This window comes from Denticeps clupeoides, chromosome 5, assembly GCF_900700375.1.
Source record: "Denticeps clupeoides chromosome 5, fDenClu1.1, whole genome shotgun sequence".
NCBI classification, from domain to species: Eukaryota; Metazoa; Chordata; class Actinopteri; order Clupeiformes; family Denticipitidae; genus Denticeps; species Denticeps clupeoides.
In genome coordinates, this window is record NC_041711.1 from 26,432,536 (window position 1) to 26,454,491 (window position 21,956).

Here is a 21,956-nt window from a genome sequence, read left to right on the forward strand (position 1 = left end):
TACATTTCAGGTTCATAGCACATCCTGACATGACTTGTCACCAGACCTGTTAAAACTGCCCTGATCCGTATAATGTGTTGCCGCTCAGGTCTATCCTGCCTTTTAGTTGAGGGGTAGTTGCAACAGTTAACCAGCAGATGGCACAAAACTCACGATTTTTCAAAAAGAGCTGTTCACTGCGTTAGTGCTGAATGAACAAAATACTGAGAATCAGTTTGCTTGCAATATCACTAAAAAGACTGTGCATTTAGTGACATTTTAATGCAATTATTATTATAACTAATATTAAGAAAACATATGAAAATATGAACATTATTTGGTCATCATTTAATTTGATTAAAGGGCACGTTGACACACACACACACACACACACACACACACACACACACACACACACACACACACACACACACATATATATATATATATCCGAAGGTCAAATGAATGTCATGATAACTTCACACAGTGAGCAAATGTGACCTGTTTCTTTTGCCATAATCTGCATTAGCAGAGGTGACATGGGAGGACCAGCAGAGGAGCCTTAATGGAGCTCTGACTAAGGGGAGCACTAGCAATGACCAGCAACCCCTGGCTGAGACAGGTTTGTGGGTGGCTGAGACCCCCTGTGTGGCCCTGTCCTTGTTTTCTCAGCTTTCAACTCTCTGGATTCTTCTTATTCTGATAAGGAGGGTGGCTTTTAGTGGAGAGCTTCTAAAGTCTCTTTAATGATGATGAAGAAACTTCCATCAGTTCCTCACTAATGTAATACTGTTATGCTTATGTGGATTTGTGGCACTGACAATGCTGTGCTCTATATTGGTGACGTTGGTTTGGTGATTGGTTTCTATAGGCTAAATTGTATGCATTTGCGTAGGTGTTGCCATGGAGATTGGTTTAGTATGTTAAGTTAGAAACAAATCCAGGTCAGACATTTTATGACTGAAATAGATTGCTCTCTTTCAAGGTTGTTAAAATTGTGATTAATTGAATTAAATTTTATCACACAGTATAATGATAGTCAATTATACCCATATGTGTCATTTATATTCCCTGTGCTATAACCACACATGCTGTCCTAATTGCATTCAAAGTTAGTACTGACTTTCTTTTCCATGCACTGGTTCTTACTGTTCTCATGGCAACATCAGTCATTCTTCAATGTTCAATTATCTTTTTGTGCACTGTTCAGTAAATACTGCCTGGCATGAATTTGAAGTTGAATGAACACCCAGGAAAAACACACCACTGAAAAACTGTATCTTTCAGGAAACTAAAATGAAAAAAAGCTGCTGGAAGATCAGCGATCTGCTTTAGGGTGCAAGCTTGGTCAATGCTGACATGCATACATATTTGTTTGACTCCCTTAGTACTTGCTGTGTTGTATTATGTATGACGTTCGATGCAGAAGCTTTGCTGTTAAGACACCGGGGTGTTGGTGCTCAGCACAGTACTGCTACAGATATCACTACCTCCAGCTATCTCTGAAGATATATTCCACTCTTTGTAGCTATGAGAATACCACTGAATATTCTGGGTAAGAACCATATTTTGTACAGATTGTACAGAGTGCCATTCCTGTTGTATGTCTTTGATGTTGGTGGTTTGATTATTAATACATATCTGCCGTATTTGTGAAACATCCTGTATGAAGAAACACAATATTAGCATGTGCAGATGTGCTTGGATGCCTGCACTAATAATCTGCTAGCTTTTGGTCAGCCTTGATTTTGTAGTTCACTAGAGTTATAGTTCAACTTGGACTTGATACAATAAAATTACCTATAGTATTCAGAGCAAATGGTACAAATATTTGGAAAAAATGCATTGCAAGCAACTTACTGCAAGCTATTTATTTATTTGTTTGTTTTTATTTAATTATTTCATTTTCCTTTTGCATCTGACTCATTTTAAGCATTCGGTCTTCACAACAGATGGTGTGCTTACAATGACCAAATACCTGCTCTCTTGTCTATTCTTCCTTCATTAAATCAATGAAAGTATGGGGACTTTCACCAGACACCTGAGGGGTCAGATGTTTTTTTCCCCCTCTCAGTGTGCCACTCTGCATCAGGCAGCTTCCAGTTGGATGATATGTGAATGTGGTGCCACCCAAACTTTCTGCTTAAGTCCCCTTTTCTAATGACGGTCAGCCTGTCCCCTGTTTTCTTGCGATTAACGCAAGGCGTCTGTGGGCAGCAGGAGGACAACAGCCGATTGCATTACTCTGAGGATGCAGATAAGACCTAAGAATATGCAGAGGTGGAGGCAGTTCAATTAGCTGCACACAGAGGCTTCTGGGAGCCTAAATACATTATATAACCCCGAGACCCTCAAACACAAGGTAGTGTGTGGTTTCTCTGGATATGTCTGCTAATGAGACCCCAGTGATGTTTAAGGTCACAGAACTCTAGTCAACGGGTGCTGCTGTTGGTCACTGTTTCATTTTCTAGGCCGTCTCTCCACAGCGCTCATCTCAGTAGGCTTCAGGCCCCAGCAGGACCACCCTCCAACATCTGCCCCTTTCCTCTCCTGCTCCTTCCTCCTCTTCCTCCTCCTGCAGGTCTATAGGTTCTGTGTCTCGGCTCTGTCTGCTCTGGCGAAGCACCCTTTTAATCCTTCTTTTTTAACGTTTAAAAAACGTTGCTATGTTTCAGGCCTCCCCCAGGGCACCGAAACTCAGCTCTCCCTGCTTCTCCCGTTCCTTTTTTTCTCTCCTCTCGTCTTTTAACAAGGCTGAGATTTCTGCTGTCTTCCCTGCCTTTTCTTCTCCTCTCCCCATGGTGCAGTGTGTGTTTGTACAGTGATGTGTTTAATTTGTGTTGTGTTGTTACTGTGTTGTGTTGTTGTGACCCCACTCCCCATCTACCACCTTCCCAATCTGGACCCACTCCATATCGTGCCCGCAGCGAACCAGAGAGCTCCCTTTCCCCCAAACCCTCCAACCTCATGTGTTCTGTCTGTTCTCATTGTTGGCACCGTCCCTCCCCACCACACACTGCATCCTCTCACACCCATCTCCTCTGTCTATGTCTGTCTCATTTTGTGATGTGACACCCTCAGAAGACATGGACTCACCCAGTTGGACAAACTCAGGTCTGTCCCTCTCTTCTTCTTATTCTTCTGCTTCTTTTCCATTGGTTTCCCAAATGTCATCCTGCTCTTTCTACTGTGTCCTTCATCCTCTTTCATTCAGCTTCTTCTGAAACTATCAAGTCCTCCTTCTCAAGTTCATCTGCTGCAAATCACTCTTCACACTTAACAGGACATGTATGAGTGGCCCTGAGTTTACACTAAAGGGCTCAATTTGGTGAAGTCATTTTATGATAAAAAAATCACCCCCAAAAATTTGAACCCTCCCGGAAAACAGGGCCAAAAATAACACAACCCTTGTGTTAAGACCAGTCCCTCTAGAACTTTGTTTTGAATACATTGACTGGTTCCAGCTTCTTCATCTTTCTTCCTCTTGAAGAAAGAAGTACACCATTTTCTTAGCCTTTATTTTTCTGTCAGGAAGCCTCACATGCCTCATTTTTTATTATTCAGACCAAAACTATGTTGAATGGTGCAATATTGGTGCAAAAAGAAGTATAGTTTTTAGTTTTTAATCTGTTTCCTAAAAAGGTAGAACAAATTGAGATGAAGAGAGACGGGTCATATTACAGGACGTTTTAGAACGTCTCGTACAGTTTTTCTACTGTTCTATTTTTTATTAGTGTAAATAATACATTATCAATTAATTGTAACAGGAGGTCCTGCAGCGTGTTCAATATTTTCATACCGCTCTCTTTCAACAAATCTAGTTTCTAGTTTCATTTTTTCTATTGTTATTTTTTCAATATAATATAATAGAATAGAATAGTATAATGTATTCATGAGAATTAACTGAAAAAATAGTGCATGTGATATAACATGCTTGTGATTATAACACATTTATTATCATAATGGCTTTTGACTGAGAAATTCAATTGTATCTTCTGGTGAATCCCATTTCAGTGCTGGTGGCTCTGACTCATTTTCATGTATTTATTTTTTCCCATTTCTTGATTACTCTCTGTTTCTCTCTCTATCTCATTTGTTTTCTGTTGCTTATGCATCACCATGATTACAAATAAATAGTAGAGAAAGGTGCAGTCATCCCAGAGAATGAAGATGCAGGTAGGCTGATTAGGCTGAGCTTCCCTGTTGCAAGCTCACCATATGCTGTAGAGAAACACACTGGAGTCTGGCATGCTCACCGGGGCATGTGGAATGGCACTGCTGATGTTACGCTGATGTTTAGTTAGCTCTTCAGCTTATTGCCAATGTGATTTGTTAGCATTGTAGCTTTTTTAAATAATATAAACTCCTTTGCAACTTCATTAGGAACTATATTACATCTATAGTTCTGTGTAAAGGTTTTATGCAGGTGTGAAAAAATCTATAAACTAAGAATGCTTTCAAAAAGTATTAATAACTTCAATCAAATTTATATATGACGTGACACTCCTTCATTTTTCTAGGTTCCCTTGCATATCTTCTTTGCACTGAATAAAGTGCCTGTATGTTTTGGGTTATTGTCCTGCTGCAGAATAAACAGCATTTAACAGAAGCCCTTATCCAGAGTGACTTACAATCAGTAGTCAAAGGGACAGTCCCCCTGGAGACACTCAGGCTTAAGTGTCTTGCTGAGGTACCCAATGGTAGTAAGTAGGGTTTGAACCTGTGACTTCTGTTTCGCAGTCAAGGATGTTACCTCATAAACTTCTAGTGACCAATCATACAAAATTGTATGATTGATAAGCATATGTTTTTTTAATCAGCATTGAGGATTCTGACCAAATCTTAAACTCAATTTGCAGAAACACAGCCCTAAACAAGAGCACCTACTGGCATTTTTGTGCACTCAAGTTCCTATGTTTTTGTGTATAGTTGAGTCACTTAGCCTTGCTGCCATGTATGGTATAGTATGGCTTTTTGGCTGCAACTCTTCCATGAAGGCCAGTTCTGACTAGACCTCTACAAGCAGTAGATGGATGTACATGGGTCCCACTGGTTTCCGCAGGTTCTGAGCTGATGGCACTGATGGACATCTACTGATTTCAAAGGGAAATAAGCTTGACATGTTTTTATATGCTGCACTTAACTTCCTTGGCAGACCACTTTGTCTACAATCATCAACATTCTTCCAAAAAAGTTGAACAGCACATCTTGGAACCCAAGTCTGCTTTGAAATTTGGGGCACCTTTTTAATATCTACCTTGCCATAGTATGACCTGTGTGGTGATAATGTCTTCTACAACCTCATCTTGGTAGCATTTAGATTTTCCTTCTGGCCCCTTAGCATAGAAAATATTTTTTTTTATGTCGATACGTTTAGATTTAGGAAAGTATTCTTAGTTTACGGCATTTTTTCACACCTGCCTAAAACCTTTGCACAATACTGCATATTCTCCAGGTGTTACAGTTACAGACCAGAGCCCATTTGTTGCCATCATCAATTAGCCCTTGTTCATCAATTATTATATCTTGAAAATATATCTTAAACAGACTTCATTTGGGATGTGTAAGGATGCTGACATGGGCTTATATTATTGTTGTGCAGATATGATGCATCACACACATACATTTTACACATGAAATTGTATTACACAGTTGACTCAAAATACATGACACATGCAACTCTGGAAAAAAAGACAACTTCAGAAAACTGTCAATCCCTAATTTGAATGCAATTGTTACTATTAAGCTGCTGTAGACTTATTCTTCCTATTTCATCATTTTAAACTGTTGAACCCTTCATACACTAAAAGTGACTTGATTATGTTAATTAGAATTTGTAGTTATTTCGCTTCACTTTCACTTTCATAATCATTGTATAACTGTTTAGTTGTGTAGCATTATAATATCAGCTAATATGTGTTTTTGATTCATATGTGTTCAGTGTTTTATTGAAGAGTACAAAGATTATGTTCTGTTTTACACAGAACAAAAAGTTTTCCAGAGCTGTATGATTAGGCAAATTACTAAAATGTTGTAAGTCACTGACATTTTTTTCAGTTGTGCGATACATTAACACAAAACAAAATAAGCACTGAGGCCCACATATTCTCTTGCTGGTGCATGGTTTTCACACACCTCACTATCAATGCTGGTTTGAGAATTGGACACTGTCCCAAAATAAAGGGCTAGAGGATGGCAAATACAAACAATGCATGGTGTCAAATGGACTTGGGTCCCTAACTGTGCATATGGTAAGGTTTAGTATGTAAATCTGTAATATATTTAACTGTTATTGCAGGGTTCCTAATAAAGTGGCCATTGAGTCTGCATTATGGTACATTTCTACTACTGTGAAAAGTGCTACTTGAGATTAGGTTGTGCAGACCACTAAGTTATTCTTCTGGAGTAGAATACTACTTACAAGAACAAAAAAAAAACCCTGATGGAAGGTATCCAAAATTTCCCCTGTTGCATAAATATTCATTTCTATAGATGTTGTATTAGAAAATTCTGCCAGAGAGAACGATTAGAAAAAGGTGGCCAAGTGATGTGAGCTGCAATTCAAGAAAATAAAATTGCTGAACTGGTCCATTACAGTTAGTATGTTCCTGGTGCATCCTGATGTCTATACATTTCCAGAGGGAATGCAGTATGACTGTAGGCTGTTGGATTGCTAATACAATGCTGCAGAATATAGTGGGGGAATAAAAGGCGGCCACACGGGTGTCATAAACACGGAGTTTATATATTGGTGAGTGTGCATTTTAGTGAAAGTTTTATTGTTGGGACAGGAAGGGCTTCAGTGTAGTGTAATTTATGGCACACAATACTGTTTTCCTGACACACAAGCAATTTGCTGGCTTGTTTTTTTCCCTTAGTGCTGAGCTCGAGGTTGTAGGCTGAAATGCTGTGTTTATAGCATCCTGAAACATCTTGAGACCGTCTTGAGTTCAACCCCCTGCCAGAACACTTGGTTGGAACCAAGCGGTGTTGGTTTTATGTACTTTGCTGACGCATTAAAAATGGATTCGTCCGTCGGCCACTGAAATCCTCTTGTTCTGTAGGGGTCAGAATATGGTGAGAGCAGTACCAGATTGGGGAAAGTGTCTATTTTCTGAAAGTTTAATACAGGCTCTCACATTACCATCATCAGCTCTTGTGTGAAGATTCCTTTCCATCAAACTTCCTACACATAAATGCTCTTACCATGCCGTGTTCTCTTTCCCAGGTGCAATGGATGTGGAGGAGAGGACAAGGCAGATGAAGCTGAAGATGAACAAGTACAAGCAGGGTACTGGCTCAGACTCCCGGCTGGAACAGGTCTACCAGTCCAAGGCAAGCTGATTTGAAGTGAAGTGAAGTGATTGTCATTGTGAAACACTGCAAGCATAGCACACGGTGCACGCAACGAAATGTGTCTTCTGCATTTAACCAGTCACTCTTATATGAGCAGTGGGCAGCCATGAAAGGCGCCCGGAGAGCAGTGTGTGGCACTATGGTGGCTCGGGATTCGTGTTTGCTGTCTCACCTGCTACAGCACCACTGCCCCTGATTTTGTAGGAAGAACAAAATGTCCCGTGTAAAAATTTTTATTATCAATCAAGTCCAGCCATGTATTGCCTGAGAGGAATTTGCTATTCTAACTGTGGTATAATAGCAATGATGCACCCAGTGGATTTCATTCAATTGTATAGTACTGCACTCCATGTATTTGGTGCCCTTGCTGGAACAGCATAACCAGCTTAATGTAGTTAAAATGGTTTAGCTGGTTGACCATTAGGTATGTTATCACACCATCTTTAGGTATGTTATCACACCATTTAGCAAGTCTACCAGCTCTGACATCATTTACCAGCTTAATTTCATATGGTTTTTGTGAAGCCTCTATTCCCGCTATGTTCAGGGTGTTCTCAGACATGTTTTTATGTGTTCAACTCTGGATGTAATACCCAAACAAGGGAAAGGACTCCTGCTTCAGGCCAATTACTATTGACACCTTCTTGTGCATGTTGCTTCAAAAAGTCAAACAATTCTTTATTCTCAGGAAGAGCCAGATGTTTTTCTTCCTGACTTTAATTCATTTTGTGGACATAAATCTCAATGAGACACTTAGGTCTGACACAGATTGGCCTTAAATGTAGGGCTTGCCATGTGGAACTTTCCATGGTTACATAATGCCTTAGCGCTCTGTTGTTTCACCCCACTCAGTGTGATAACAAAATTAAATCGTGTGGGCTTTGACAAATGTTGACACTAAATGTTGACTAGGTTTTGGTTTCCCTTAAAGCAGCATTAAAAGCCCCTCACTGGTCAGCCTATTCTATTTCCCCAGCTATTGTCTATATCAGTGGTCAGCAGAGAAAGCACCAGAAGCCGCAAATTATTTTTGAAATGCAAAATGAAGATACTTTTTTACTTTTATGCTATGTATAAAAAAAACTAGACTACTTTAATGCTTATGAAATTTTGTAAATCCACAGAGGTTTGGCAGTACATGCATATTTACATTTACATTTAGATCATTTATCAGACACCCTTATCCAGAGCGACTTACAATCAGTAGTTACAGGGACAGTCCCCCTGGAGCAATTTTAGGGTGGGATTTGAACCTGGGTTTTCTGGTTCATAGGCGAGTGTGTTACCCACTAGACTACCACCACCCAGACTGTTAGACTGTTAGTAGCTCTGCTGGGGTGCACATTCGCAGATATCCCTGAAGAGCTGGGTTTGGGCTGAGTGCAATTGGAAGGGGGTTCACCACAATGTTGTAGTACTTGAGCGGGAAGAGCATGCTGGTCGGCATGTGACCATGTAAGTTCTAGTTACCATGTAACCTGTTTGTTCAAAGCGGCATGCTGGAGACAGACACGGGTAATCCATAAGGCAAAGTTTGGTGTCAAAAGGTCAAAACCAGAGAAACAGTCCAAAACGCAAGTAGCACCTTTTTTTATATCTGTTCCTACACAGCTCATGGGGCCGCGCACAGCCGGTGAGGGTCCCTGCGCGGTATGCTGGAGAATTCTTTGCCATGAGGTGCCATGTTGAACTACAGCACAAAATTTAACTCACCTGCTCCCCATTCACACCTGAGATCTTGTAACACTAACAAGTCACATGACACTGGGGATGGAAAATGGCTAATTGGGCACAGTTTTGAGATTTTAAATTTGGGTTGTACTCACTTTTGTGGTTTAGACATTAATACAAAAGTAACTGTTTTCTCCTGACTGACTTCCCCAGTTTATAGTTAGCATGGGGGTGATGTGCTCCTCCCTGTATGAAGTTTAAATGTTCTCCTCAAATCAGTGTGGTTTCCTCCAGGTGCTCTGCTCACCATACTAGGTGAACTGGTGTCAGTAAATTGTACTTTTTTGTTTACACAGCGACAAACTGGTACCTTGGTCAGGGGTTGTTCCTACCAGTGTTGGTTCTTTAGGTTTTATAACAGGTTATTCACAGTTAAAGAAAGTGTTTATCCTTTTTGGACAGAGATTTGATGATGAAACCTTTCTCCATTCTTCCAGCATACCGGAAGGGATCCCCAGCGAGGCACGGACAACCTCTCGGCCAAATCGTCGGACAGTGATGTAAGCGACGTGTCCGCTGTGTCGAGGACCAGCAGTGCTTCTCGGTTCAGCAGCACGAGCTACATGTCTGTCCAGTCAGAAAGGCCTCGGGGGAGTCGCAAGATCAGGTGAGTGTTCTGGAAGCACCATGGCCCAATTTTTGTTTGGTTCTTTTGCTAGGGATGGGTGAACCCAACAAATTGATCAAAACCTGGAAAGGTGTAGGTGTTCTCCATGGCAAGAACCCCTACCCGGTATAGATGAGATATAACACACATTCAGACATTTTTCAGTGAGTTCAGGTTTGACTTTGATTTTGGAGCCAAACATCTGAACTTTACTTCTCTTTTTTGGCAGTAGCCCATCACTAGCAAATCAGCTGAGTCAGGTATTAATATAGGACACTGATCTCTGTGTTTTAACTATGTGTTCTAGTTCTATTGATCTCTGCATTTCTGTCTGCTTCTCTGTACTGCTCCAGTTCTTTTATCTGATGCCACCCTCCACCCCATGATCTTTTATGCTGTTGTCTCCAACAATTCTCACTGTTTTTTATGACTTTTTTCTGTTTGTGTGTGCATGCGCTCCCATTCTGTGCTTCTACGTGCACTATCCACAGCAACGCAAAAGCTATGCTAGGGCGGAGCCACTCCAGGGAAGGGGAGGAATGTGTGGTTGAGGAGGAAGAGGAGTTGGAAGAACAGGATGAGGTGGTGGGCGGAGGGAGGGAGCGTCAGGGGAAAAGCAGGAGAACAGAGAGGAGGAGCAGTAGTGTAGACAGGCAGCAGGAGGAGGAGGAGTCCGAAGAAGGAATCCAGAGGAGGTTCTCAGAGACTGACCTCAGGTAATGTCCACTGGGTTGATCTGCTGGGCTTGACACCATTGCTGCTTCTGCAGCCTCGTGTCCAACAGTAGATCGAACTAAACCTGCTCAGTCACAGGACAAGATGATTTGAAAATATTCACAGTGCCATACAGTGACACAGTCATCACTTTGATGCATACTGTATGATGAGCCATACAAATGATACAAATATTTTCTTCTTTTAGAGCTTTTTTAGAGCACTGAGTTCTTTAATAACTCTTTTTATCATATCACATTTAGGGACAAAACAATCTTATTACATAAGTAAATGATAATCATTAGGTACAAAATTAAAAAATAGAAATGGCTCTTGAAATATGCATAGCAATTAGCAGAATGAGTTCATGCCATTATGACTTTTGTTCTGATGGTCTGTCTTGTCCAGTTTTTATGTCTGCACTCTGTCAAAGTTCTGTGTTTGTCACTATTCCATATAAGCATTTGTTATAATGACAAAATCTAATTATTGCTGACCCCAAACTCTGCATATAATTACCCATGTCCCCTTATTATGGTGATTGTGTTTCAGGCTCTTTCTCTGTCTGTAGTCCAAGTCTTCATAGAGGACATAAAGGCAGAGATAGAGCAACACAATGTCATTCTAATCCCACTCTGGCTGTGAAACTGACAGTGGACAAATTGGTATAGGTCTGCTTTGCAGGCTTGATTTTTTCTCGTTTTTCACCAACTCTTTCTTTCATAATTAACAGAAAATATCAATGCATTAAATTGCCTACTTGTTCAAGTCCTGGGCAAAACTGTTGAATTGATGGTTGGATGAATTAATTGATCTATTTATAGTACATACATCTTTTCAGGAATATTTCCAGATGTCCCTATATTTCTACTCTATAAATAATATTTAGGTTTCAGCCAGAAGAGGGGTATTTGTTTGCAGTTCTTACATAATTCTCATGCTATGATCATGTGACCTTTGTTTTGATTTGTGGGTGTAGTAGGATTACAAGTCAGCACATTACTGTCACCTCAAACAGGAAATGATGCAGGGACTCAGGGCATTCCACTTCATTAGCTGAGTTGTATAATATTTCAGCAGAAAAATTAGTAGGAAGCACAGTCTTTCATATGCTGCCTGCCTGGCTTCTGACAAAAGGACCGACTTTAATCTAGTCTTACTGAAACCCCTTAAATATGTTCATATTTATATAAGGAAGTATTTCAAACAAAATAAACAATTTTGCATAATGGAACAAATCTGTCAAATGAGGCTAAGGAAGCAGTTATGAGTCTGCTTCCTTATACGCTTGGCCACCAGTGCCCTATATATTGAGGAGGAATCTTGGGGCTGACAATATCTGATGCATCTCTTCAAAACATCATTCTTCTTTATTTATATGTTTACTTTCACTATGCCACTGTATGATACACTGCATAGGAACAGTGAGCACATTGACAGGTCCTTACTTTTGCAATGACCCCAAATTAATATTAGTGAGGAAACTGATAATTACAATAAGTAATAAATATTCTAATAATTGTCTTCAGTCAATTTTTCAAGGCATTTCAGACAGTGCGAGACTTGACTGTTGGGGGAAAATGTTGGGGATTAGTGATGATTAAATGTGTACAGACTGGAGAATGATTACAGCAACACTTAAAGTCCATTCTTGACCTGGTTGTGAAACAGAATGCATTAGCATAGCCCACGGCACAATTATTGCATCACTACTCATAGTAAAGGTCACTGGTTCTGAAGAGAACTTGAAAATCGTTCTTGTGATAAACCACAAAACAGTTTGGTGATGATTTATGCTTCCTTATGGTTGTGCATTATTCTTCTCACTTGTTATGGCCGAAGAAATGATTATGGAGATTACATGTAGTAGTCCAGTTGGTTTGGGTAAATACTTGTAAAAAAATCCTTTATCTGTGTATTCAGGAAGTGTGAAGCCTTGAGTTATTACATCTAGCTTCTGTGACACTACATCCCCATTATAAATTAAGACGAAATTAGACTCTACCTCTCATATTTTCTGTACATTTAAAATGACTTTTGCATTAAATTTCTTAATGAAGCAAATGTAATAATTTGGCTTGAAGGCCCTGGATCCTACCTCTCATGTAGACTGGAAAAAGCACACAATTGGTAAGACCAGGGGCAGCATTACCATAGCAACAGTTTTTCTGTGTCACCTCAATTACAGGAAGGAAAGGTAGCTGAGGAAATCCTTACTTCATGACCTTTTATGTCAGTAGGTGAAATGTATATGTATAGTTGAATAAATTTTCCCATCAAACTAATTAACCTGTGAGGTTACAAATTGAAAGACACAATTCAACAGACATGCTAATGAGATTTAACCTAAATGTGCAGAAGGAAGGATTATTGCTGCCTGGAAGTGTAATGGACAGCCATGCCATAATTTACTCTTGGACACCACTGGGAGTTTGGCTGGCTTTCCCCCCTATGAGCTCTACACGAAAAATGTTCCTTTGTTGTCACCAAAGGAACATCTTGGCCTAGATGGGAATGCACTTTGCACAATCTGCATGAAAAAGAACACTCAGTCCTGCAAATGGGTTGAATAGATGCATCCCTTCAGAGCATCTCTGTTCCAAGTACATTTTCTGTAGGGACCAACCTGAGTGCCAAGTCCATGAGGAGAAGTAGGAGGCAGTGGTTCAATGGAGCTTTTAAACCTCATGGTGCTGGTGCTCTATCCAGTCTGTTATCTGGGCTGTAATCGTTAATTTACAAATATACTGTGGTTTTCTTTTAATTAAATGTATGTTTATTAATGTTATAATTGACAATTTGATGTCGATACCCCCCAATCATTGCAGAAAATGTGACCTTTCCAGGAAAACGTTGGTCTAAAATGTGGCTGAGAAGGGCTAGTATGATTGTTTAAAGGTCGTCTGACATTAATTAAAATAAAATTTTAAGTCATCTTCAAAGGTGCAGTAGCAGTCTCAGTCAACAGCCCTTGTTCTGGAAGGTCCTACAGGCTTAGCCTAAGCTATAAAAACAAATGCACTTTACACAATAGACGTTTCTTCTGCTGAAACAGAGATGTCCATGAACATTTTTGAGAGATGCTTTTTTTGCATTTGCTTTCATGGTATCATACACAAAGGCCATTAAAAATGATCTGAATTAAAAAATATTTAAAGATACACATTAAAATAAATAGTAAAAGAAGATATATCAATAAAAGCACTATAGAAGAAAATGATATAGTTAAACATGACTAATAGTAGTGGCTGGGGCATTTTTAGTTATCAGTGGCAGTTGGTTCCAGCAGAACTAGTAGCACTATCACAAAGCGACTTACCAGGCTTTCATTAATACAAAAATGAATGAAAACATTTCTCACTGGGTTATTCGTAAGACTTTGAGCTCAAGTGTGTTGAGGGCAGAGTGTGATGAATTATTTGACAGCATTAAGACTGCAGCCCTTCCTGTCAGACTCAAGTTCCTTGTGAGGTAGACCTGTGATCTCTCAATTATGGAGATGAAGGTGAGGTAATTTGCTACTTGATCACCTGTCACTGTCCTGCCATAATGAATGTGACACGCAGGGTGCCGAGAGCAGCTTGGCTGCAGCTCTTAATGAGGGGCTTGCTCTAATGAGGGTAATCTCTTAGAATTCATTAAAGCATAAGCACAGTGCTGAAACAGCTCAACAGACTTATTGCTTTCAGTCTCTCTCTCTCCCTCTACTTAACTTTAAACCTCTCCATATATGTTAAAAAATGGTGGATATAAATGCTGATTGATATAGCATGTTGCCAGGCATTATTTTGCTAAATAAGTTTGCACTTGGAAGAGGCACATATTTCTGTGCCATTAAATCTCAGAACTATTATTTCAGGCAATACTATTGGCTTCAGTTAATAGTGATTTTGGCTGCTGTAGGAATGGATTTTGGTTGACTGGACCCATAGTTCACCAGGAGAGACGGCAAGGGCTACTGGGTGCTGGTGTAAACCCTTGGCTTGTTGAGATGAAAAGTGACCCATGTTTTCTTGCCGGAATAAAAAAAAAGAAGTAATATCTCAGTTTTTGTTTATATCATTTTGTGAATTGCCTCCCTTGCGAAACAAAGCTGTTTCTTTTAAATTCTGTTTGACAGGTAATTTGCATTTGAACATCTTCTGAAACTGAACTAAAGCATTAGATGGAAGTGACAAAGATGATAATTGGAGGAGACTTTCAAATGACCAATTAAAGTAATTTGAGCAGGGATTGTCAAAGTGCGTTCATTTCTGTAATACTAATAATAAAAGTGCGCTTTTTAATTGGCTTCATGGAACGATGTTTCTTGAAGGGTCAGTATATTCATTATGACCTTTCCCAGGCTTATTAGTAGTGAGTGAGTTTTCTCGTTGTGCTCAGAGGCACTGGGTGGTCTGAATTTGGACTGTGTGTCCTCTTTTCTGTCTGTGGAATGTGAAGCAGGTCTGATTTTTATCTTGGTGAACTGTTCTGAACAAGTGGTTCCCTCAATTTTCTTGACAGGATAAACCTGATTAAAATATGCCATAGGCGTGGGTGTGTTAAATGTGGGTTGTCTGAACAAAATGTACATTCATTTTTAAAAGAAATTTTATGATATTTTGTATATCAGCGCAGCATTCTCAGTGGTGAGAGGACATTAACCATATCTTTGTTTCAACTAAGATATGCTTAGTTGAAACAAAGATATTTGAATGAAGAACACAAACTTTTTAGAAACAAACAAGAAGTTAGTCTGGACTTTGGAGATGAGCATTATGTAAACCTTTAAGAGATCTTTCGTCTCAAGGACTTGGTGTTATTAAAAGTAGGGCTTTACAATGAATTTGGACTAATGCCTGATATAACTGCATGTGACATGGCACTGCATGCATCCTGTGTCTATGTGTCTTCATTTGGAAATTATGTAAATGTGCACACAAAAGAAGTACTTCATCTGAACTGGTCTGTCCATCTTTATGTAGGGATTGTCCTCGGCCAGTTAATTGAATAATTATAACATATAGTATAGGAGGTATACAGAGATGCAAAACACTGTTTACAACCAGAGTTGGATACCTGCCAAACCGGTAAACCTTGGGCCCTGCTGTCACCTCAGCTTCAATCCCTGAGACTTTCTCTCCTCGGTCCTTGTACTCAATCCTATCCTTCTCTCTCTCCTCCTCCTCCATCATCACCTCCTTTATCTCTCCTCTCCTCCTCAACCCTCCCCTGTCCACCCATATTCCTCCCTTCCCTCATCCTCTCCATCATGGCCACTGACAGTGACTTTGCGTCCAAAATGAAAAACAGGCAGATGGGCAACTCGGGTGGCATGAACATGACCAAGAGCACCAGCATCGGCGGTGAGATGTACAACATGGAGAAGACCGAGGGCAGCCAGTCGGACACGGCCGTGAGCTTGGTGGGCACCGATGACAAGAAGCGGCGCTCCAGCATTGGTGCCAAAATGCAGGCCATCGTGGGGCTGTCGCGCAAGAGCCGCAGCACCTCCCAACTCAGCCAGACAGGTAGGAGGGTCATCCGTCCGTCTCTTGAGTGTCTCCAGTCTTCTGCCTCCCTTCGATTTGTCCATGTCCCTGGACTGTCCCTCCTTTTTTTAAACTTTCCAGTGACCTACTGTTCAATTTTTTTCTTTTCCAACCCTTTTCAACGTTCATTTATCTCTTTACAGGCTTCACCATAGCTAAGGGCATGATGGTGATGATGATTTTAACTCTTCTTCCATTCTCTTTCTTCTAGATTAACAAGGCTGTACATTCCTTCCCATCCCTGTGTCTCTTTTTGTCCCTTTTTTCAACTATTCAAAGTTTGTTTTTCACATAACAGATAACAGAGCCTTCCCTTTTGTAGGAATCATTGCGGCCTTGCATTAATGTAGTCATTTGTCTTTGACTACGCTCAGCTTCCACAGGTTTGTGTCGAATAATTAGAACGGAAATTGAAAAAAATGTAAAAAAAAGGATTGTACTTGCACTGTGTACCTTTTGACAACTGTGCATGCTTCAGTTAAGTGAAAATGTAGTAATTACCTACCTCTTTTAGATTGATAACCTGCTGGGAGAGATGTGTCTGCCTCTTCTAGGCCTAAATTAAGGGCTGCAGGGGTCGTGCTCAATCAACAACACGTTCCTGTGGATTGTTTTCTTCTGCCTCGATTGGATTTTTTCTTTTCACGCCTGGAAAATGGGCTCTCACTTATCTGCCCTGCAATCGTTTGAGGCCATGACTGGCCTCCGAAAGGAGCTTAAAAAAAAAGCTGCGAACAAACAGAAATCCAAGGCTTCCTGAAGCTCACGTTGCACCGACTCTCCCTGGCAGCATGTGATGCGCCTGGCACATGGCTCGCAGCGATCCCTGGGTTTTAATAATTCCTACCGGTCGCCAAGCACTCATCACTCTGTCATATCCTCGCTGAAGTCTGGGTCCATAAACGGTGCTTCAGTCTCACCAAGACGGGCTGGACTGCAGCTGAATGCAGTTTTCTTTTTATAATGTTGAGTGACAGTGGCTTGCTTCGTGTTGCAAGCATGAGCTGACTGGATAGAATACTCATTGCCCTTTTATATGATACATTTTGTCTAATGGCAAATATCAAGATGGACCAATCATGAGATTTATCCACTTGCACATTAGTAGTCCTATGGCAGAGGTGCAAATGTGAAAATATTTTTGTGCAAGAATACATTTCTCCATGTGTTTGTAAAAACGTATATATCAATATTTCAGTTTTATGCTTTTAGATGAACAGTCATGTATTTGGGCCATCTGAGAAATCCCTGACCTGGTTCTAAACCAATGGTGAGTGCATCGTGGCTGTTCCTGGACCCACGTTTAGCCTACTTTGTTGTACTTTACCCAGAAGGCTCCAACCTGAGGCATCTGCTGTATTTAAAGGAGCTTTTTTTTGACTTACAAAAAGAGGCCAGGGGCTGCAAGACTCGTGCTCCAACTTCCAACGCCAAGTACATTCAGAATGCAGTGTGATGAGCCGGCACATGTCTGTCTCTCTTTTTCTATCTCTCACTCTATCTCATTGTTTGCACTCAAAAACTACAAACAAGGCCAGTGCACAAACAGGCCTTAATTCATACTCTGTGTTTAAATTATTATTATAAATTTCACAGGTATAAAGCCCAGAGAAACCTTCTGCATTAATGCAAGACTTGCAAATCAGATGGGGGGTTTGAGGTAATATAGATTGGTGCAATTAATCACAATGACGGTCCCGTACCAGATAGAATTTTGTACGCCCGAATAATCAGCTAAGCATAATTCGCATAAAGTCATGAGCAAGCTGATTTGCCCCGGCCAAGATTAGACCAGTTGTTCCTATGTGAGCTTCAGGTGTCCTGACATCACTAAAAGTTACACCGCATCTCCCCAGAGAACTCAGACATATTACCCAAAGAGATGCAGTACTGATTTATTTAAGGTGCACTCCCATGAAATGGGGTCATACTTTAAATGTTGTGCTTAATATGTGGATGACTAAGCCTATGACTAATGTGCTTTTTTTCTTCAAGCGTTTATAAAATGCCTCACTGTCTAGCACGCCGGAAATGTGGGCATTTTTTTTTTCATTATTGTGACCCTTCCATGCTGTTGGTTTTTATATACACAAGAGTCTCAGATAGAGTTGTAATTTTAAAAGCATATTTCTTCAGAGGAATGAAAGTGTTTGTCATTGTGACACACAGCACAGCAAACATGCACACAATGAAATTTGTCCTCTGCACCAAGTAGCATTTGTGAGCAGTGGGCAGCCAAGAACGGCGCCTGGGGAGCAGTGTGTGGGAACCTCAGGGAACCTCAGTGGCACCTTGAAGGTTCAGGATTTGAACCCTTTGTTTATGAGTCTACTTCCTTACCTGCTAGGCCACAACTGCCCCAGAGTAGGTCTGCCACTGAGCTTAAATCAGTCCTATTGTGCGATTAAATAACCACTGTATTAGGCTGGCTCACTTGTTTTTTTTTATTTTATATATATATATATGTGTGTGTGTGTGTGTGTGTGTGTGTGTGTGTGTTTATTTATTTATTTTATTTCAACTCTACTTTTTGTTTGGTCTTTGTTTAGATTATAGATTGTTTTAGACTAATTTCTACACTCATCAGCACTGACGTTCTGTGTCATTTCCTTGTCTGAAATCTTACTTCCTCCACCCATGGCTCAGTTTTTATATTGTGGTTGATTCAGTCTCTCTTAGAGAATTTACCATCTTTGTGTTTTACTGCTTTTCTGGGGTGAAGAGAAATAGAAACCTTGCAAACAGGAAACCATGCAAACCATGTGCAAATGTTGTTGAAAATTAAGAAATATGGAACTACCTGTTTCTTTTTATATGATACTTTGATTTTGAGTTCAAATGAGTACATTTTATTTATTATAACCCATTAACCTTAGTGAGCAGTGGGCAGCTATGAAAGGCACCCAGGAAGCAGTGTGTGGGGACTGTACTTTTGTCAAGTGGACCACAGTGGAACCTTGAGAGTTCAGGATTTGAACCCGCAAACCTAAAAGTCACAGGTTCAAAATCCACTTACTACCATTGTGTCCCTGAGCAAGACACTTAACCCTGAGTGTCTCCAGGGGGACTGTCCCTGTAACTACTGATTGTAAGTCACTCTGGATAAGGGCTGCAAATGTAACATTTTATAAAACCACAAATGATGCTGCATTGCAGGGATGGAGAAGGAAAGAATTTATGCATGAAAATTCACACTAAATTCACACTAAAATCTGCCAAGTGAGTGAGACCTGTTTTTCACTGAAATGGTTTGTGGATAATGCTGTAGGACTTTCTGAAACTCTGGCCTGAAAATAGGCTGAAATTGTCGTCACGTAGCTCTGATTGTCCTGCTTGTGAGTTCTGCACTGCCATTTTCACCAGCCTGACATGCTATTTTATGACAACAAAGTGTCAGCCAACCAAGTTATTTCAGTGAACAGAAATAGCTCCCATGATGGTGTGGAGTCGATGTGGCTGATGCAGGACTTCTTGTTCCTGTGTGTGAATTAGCTCACTTTTTACTTTCTTTATACTTTAATGGTTTTAATGTCTTGAAACCAACTCCAGTCATGCTGCATTGTTTGCCGAGCATGTCACTTTTATTCTGAACCATGCTCCATTTTCTCCCACTCCTCACTGTTATAGACAATCGTGGGTTACCAGCATAATTTTTCTTCTTCAACTTTCCCATTAAAATGGAGGAAATGGACTGGGCATGCGCCGAGGCAAGATATAATTCATCTTAAGCAGAACTTACGAGCCCCTCTTGGCACCTCTCCCTCCCTCTCGCTTACCCCTTGTCTAATTAGTCTCTTAGGGGGCTGTGGGAGAAGCAGGATGGGCAGAATGATGAATGGGCCTTGGGTGCTCAGGTACAAGGACCGCACGTGCTTGTCCCCCGTCAGCTAAGCTCTGCAGTGGTGGGAGAGAAGCTGCACCGTTGGTGGGGAAAATTAGCTGCAACCTACATTCAATTCGGTTTGCACACTCAGCATGTCTCTCTGTTGTGATTCAATTGTGTTTTTTAATAAGCCCCATAATCCGCCATTACCCAGCATTATTGCATTATCGAACTAAAGAAACAAGGTTTGTCTGTATGTTTATACAGATCAATACAGATATGACAGTGATTCTTTGTAATAAATAATAGGTTGATCTTGTACATTTTTCTTCAGTGCATTTTTGTTCAAGTGATTTATTCAAATCTTCCAAACACAGAAGACTAGATGGCAGCGACATTTTATTCTCTAAAGATATCAGGTGGACAGGTTGTGAAAGGTGCCACACGCTTTGAGTGTGCTTATAATTTTGGTTTCGGTGACTAATTATTCCAGCCTGTGGATTTGTATATTGTTATTAATAATTGTGCTGTGCAGAACATTTGTATGTATGTTACTGTGTCGGCTGTACTTACTGACACTGAGTTGTGAGTACATGCTGTTCGGTGCCAAGGAATAAACAGTGTTTCTTGGAATAGCATATTTTATGCTGGGCAGCATGTCTGTCTAATTGTGCCACATGGTAACAGGAGTGTTGCCATGGAAGTCACAGCTCACCTGCGGGTTCGGTTAGGAAGCTTGGTGCTGGGCCTGATTGGTGCAGTGCCCTCGCTGTCAGGTGCGTATGGCACCATCCCTTTCCTGCCCATGGAGTTTCACCTTCTGTCCATTATCTGTGTTAGATCAGTCCCCCTACAGACACTTAATTATTATAGATTTTATTTTTATTTACTGTTACTACCTTTTTCAAAGGTTTATTACAAGAACTAATCTCACCGATTACAGTGATTTATGGATTATAGTTATACATAATTTAGTCACAAAGGTTCAAACTGTTGGTAGTTGAACAAGACATCCATTTTGCTTGCTTTAAAAGATGCTGGGAGCAGGCATTAAATCTCCACATAAAAGGAATGTTATTTTGATGAAAACTGTACATTAAAGTTGCACTTACAGTGAATGTTGTTAAATGCATTACACTAGAATAACCAGTTACATTTGAATTTCTAATGTGTATTCTGTTTCAAAAGAGCAGTGGTTTATTTATTTCTGAAAATATGTTCAAGACTGGGCCCAAAGATCTGCACATACACATTATAAAATATGTGGATATAAAGCATTAGTTGTTATCTCCAGACTTGAAACAAAATTAGTTTTGCGATAGTATTAGGTATGATTAGAACTGGTGAAAATGTGTTAGTATTTGGATCATAATGTAACGAACGTAGGTGCTTCAGAAATAGAAACTGAAACTGAGCATTAGGCTAAAAATGGAATTTTTGACACTATATGTTCTTGTCGTCTCCCACACATTCCTATTTTTCCATTCTTGAGGATGACTAATGCTGGCGTACTGGAGCTTCCTGGCCAAAAACCCAGCATTGCACAGCAATCGGTGTGCTGCCTACAGATATTATGAAGCTAAAGATATACTTCCTTCTTCCTATTCCCTTTAGGCACACTCACAGACAGCCTTTGGGCTCTGAGTTGTCTGTTCCTCTTCTCATATTCAATTCAGCTTACCCAAAAAGGAAGACAGTGAGCAATGTGAGACTATTTATACCACTCTCGTAGGTAGAAAAACATATTTATTTTGTTTGTCCAGATGGTTTTTATGGTGTGATTTCTGCTTGCCAGTGGAGAGTTGGACAATAATGAAGTAAATGTAATTTGTTACTGTGTTTAAGAAATTCCCTTTGGAGAGACTTTTTACTTTAAATCCACTACATTTTAAAAATGAAATATCTTACTTTTTACTCGAATACATTTAACAAAATCTGTTGTTCCATTTTAGTTATGCGTTATTATGTAGTGACTGTTGCGTAACTGTTTCTTATCTTATAACCCCCAAGCAACATAATAACTCGTTATTTTTTACATGCAATCTGCGAACAACTAATTTAAATTTGGCTGTGTGTGCATGGAGCTCTTCACATGTTTAGTGCACCAGCCTGTAAAAGCACAGACAATCAAAATAACAATGATATTTATGACATCCCTACATATAATATAAACCATATTAACAGTGCATTTAAGAAAGGTTATTGTTTGGCA

General features: G+C 40.1%; 1 protein-coding gene across 48 annotated transcripts in view; it reads left to right on the forward strand.

Annotated features, from left to right (window-relative positions):
• rims2a (regulating synaptic membrane exocytosis 2a) overlaps nucleotides 1-21,956 on the forward strand; it is a 111,178-nt gene that overhangs the window by 77,319 nt on the left and 11,903 nt on the right. For 27 of the 48 annotated variants that reach the window (XM_028979711.1, XM_028979702.1, XM_028979703.1 and 24 more), the window contains 5 exons: nucleotides 3,061-3,093; nucleotides 7,208-7,314; nucleotides 9,504-9,673; nucleotides 10,165-10,389; nucleotides 15,683-15,900. The exons of 11 other annotated variants lie outside the window; for them this stretch is intronic. In XM_028979711.1, coding sequence (XP_028835544.1) covers nucleotides 3,061-3,093; nucleotides 7,208-7,314; nucleotides 9,504-9,673; nucleotides 10,165-10,389; nucleotides 15,683-15,900 — 753 coding nt within the window. Of the gene's footprint in view, nucleotides 1-3,060; nucleotides 3,094-7,207; nucleotides 7,315-9,503; nucleotides 9,674-10,164; nucleotides 10,390-15,655; nucleotides 15,901-21,956 lie in introns of all 48 variants that reach the window. 10 more of the 48 variants (XM_028979708.1, XM_028979709.1, XM_028979713.1 and 7 more) reach the window with 5 other exon arrangements.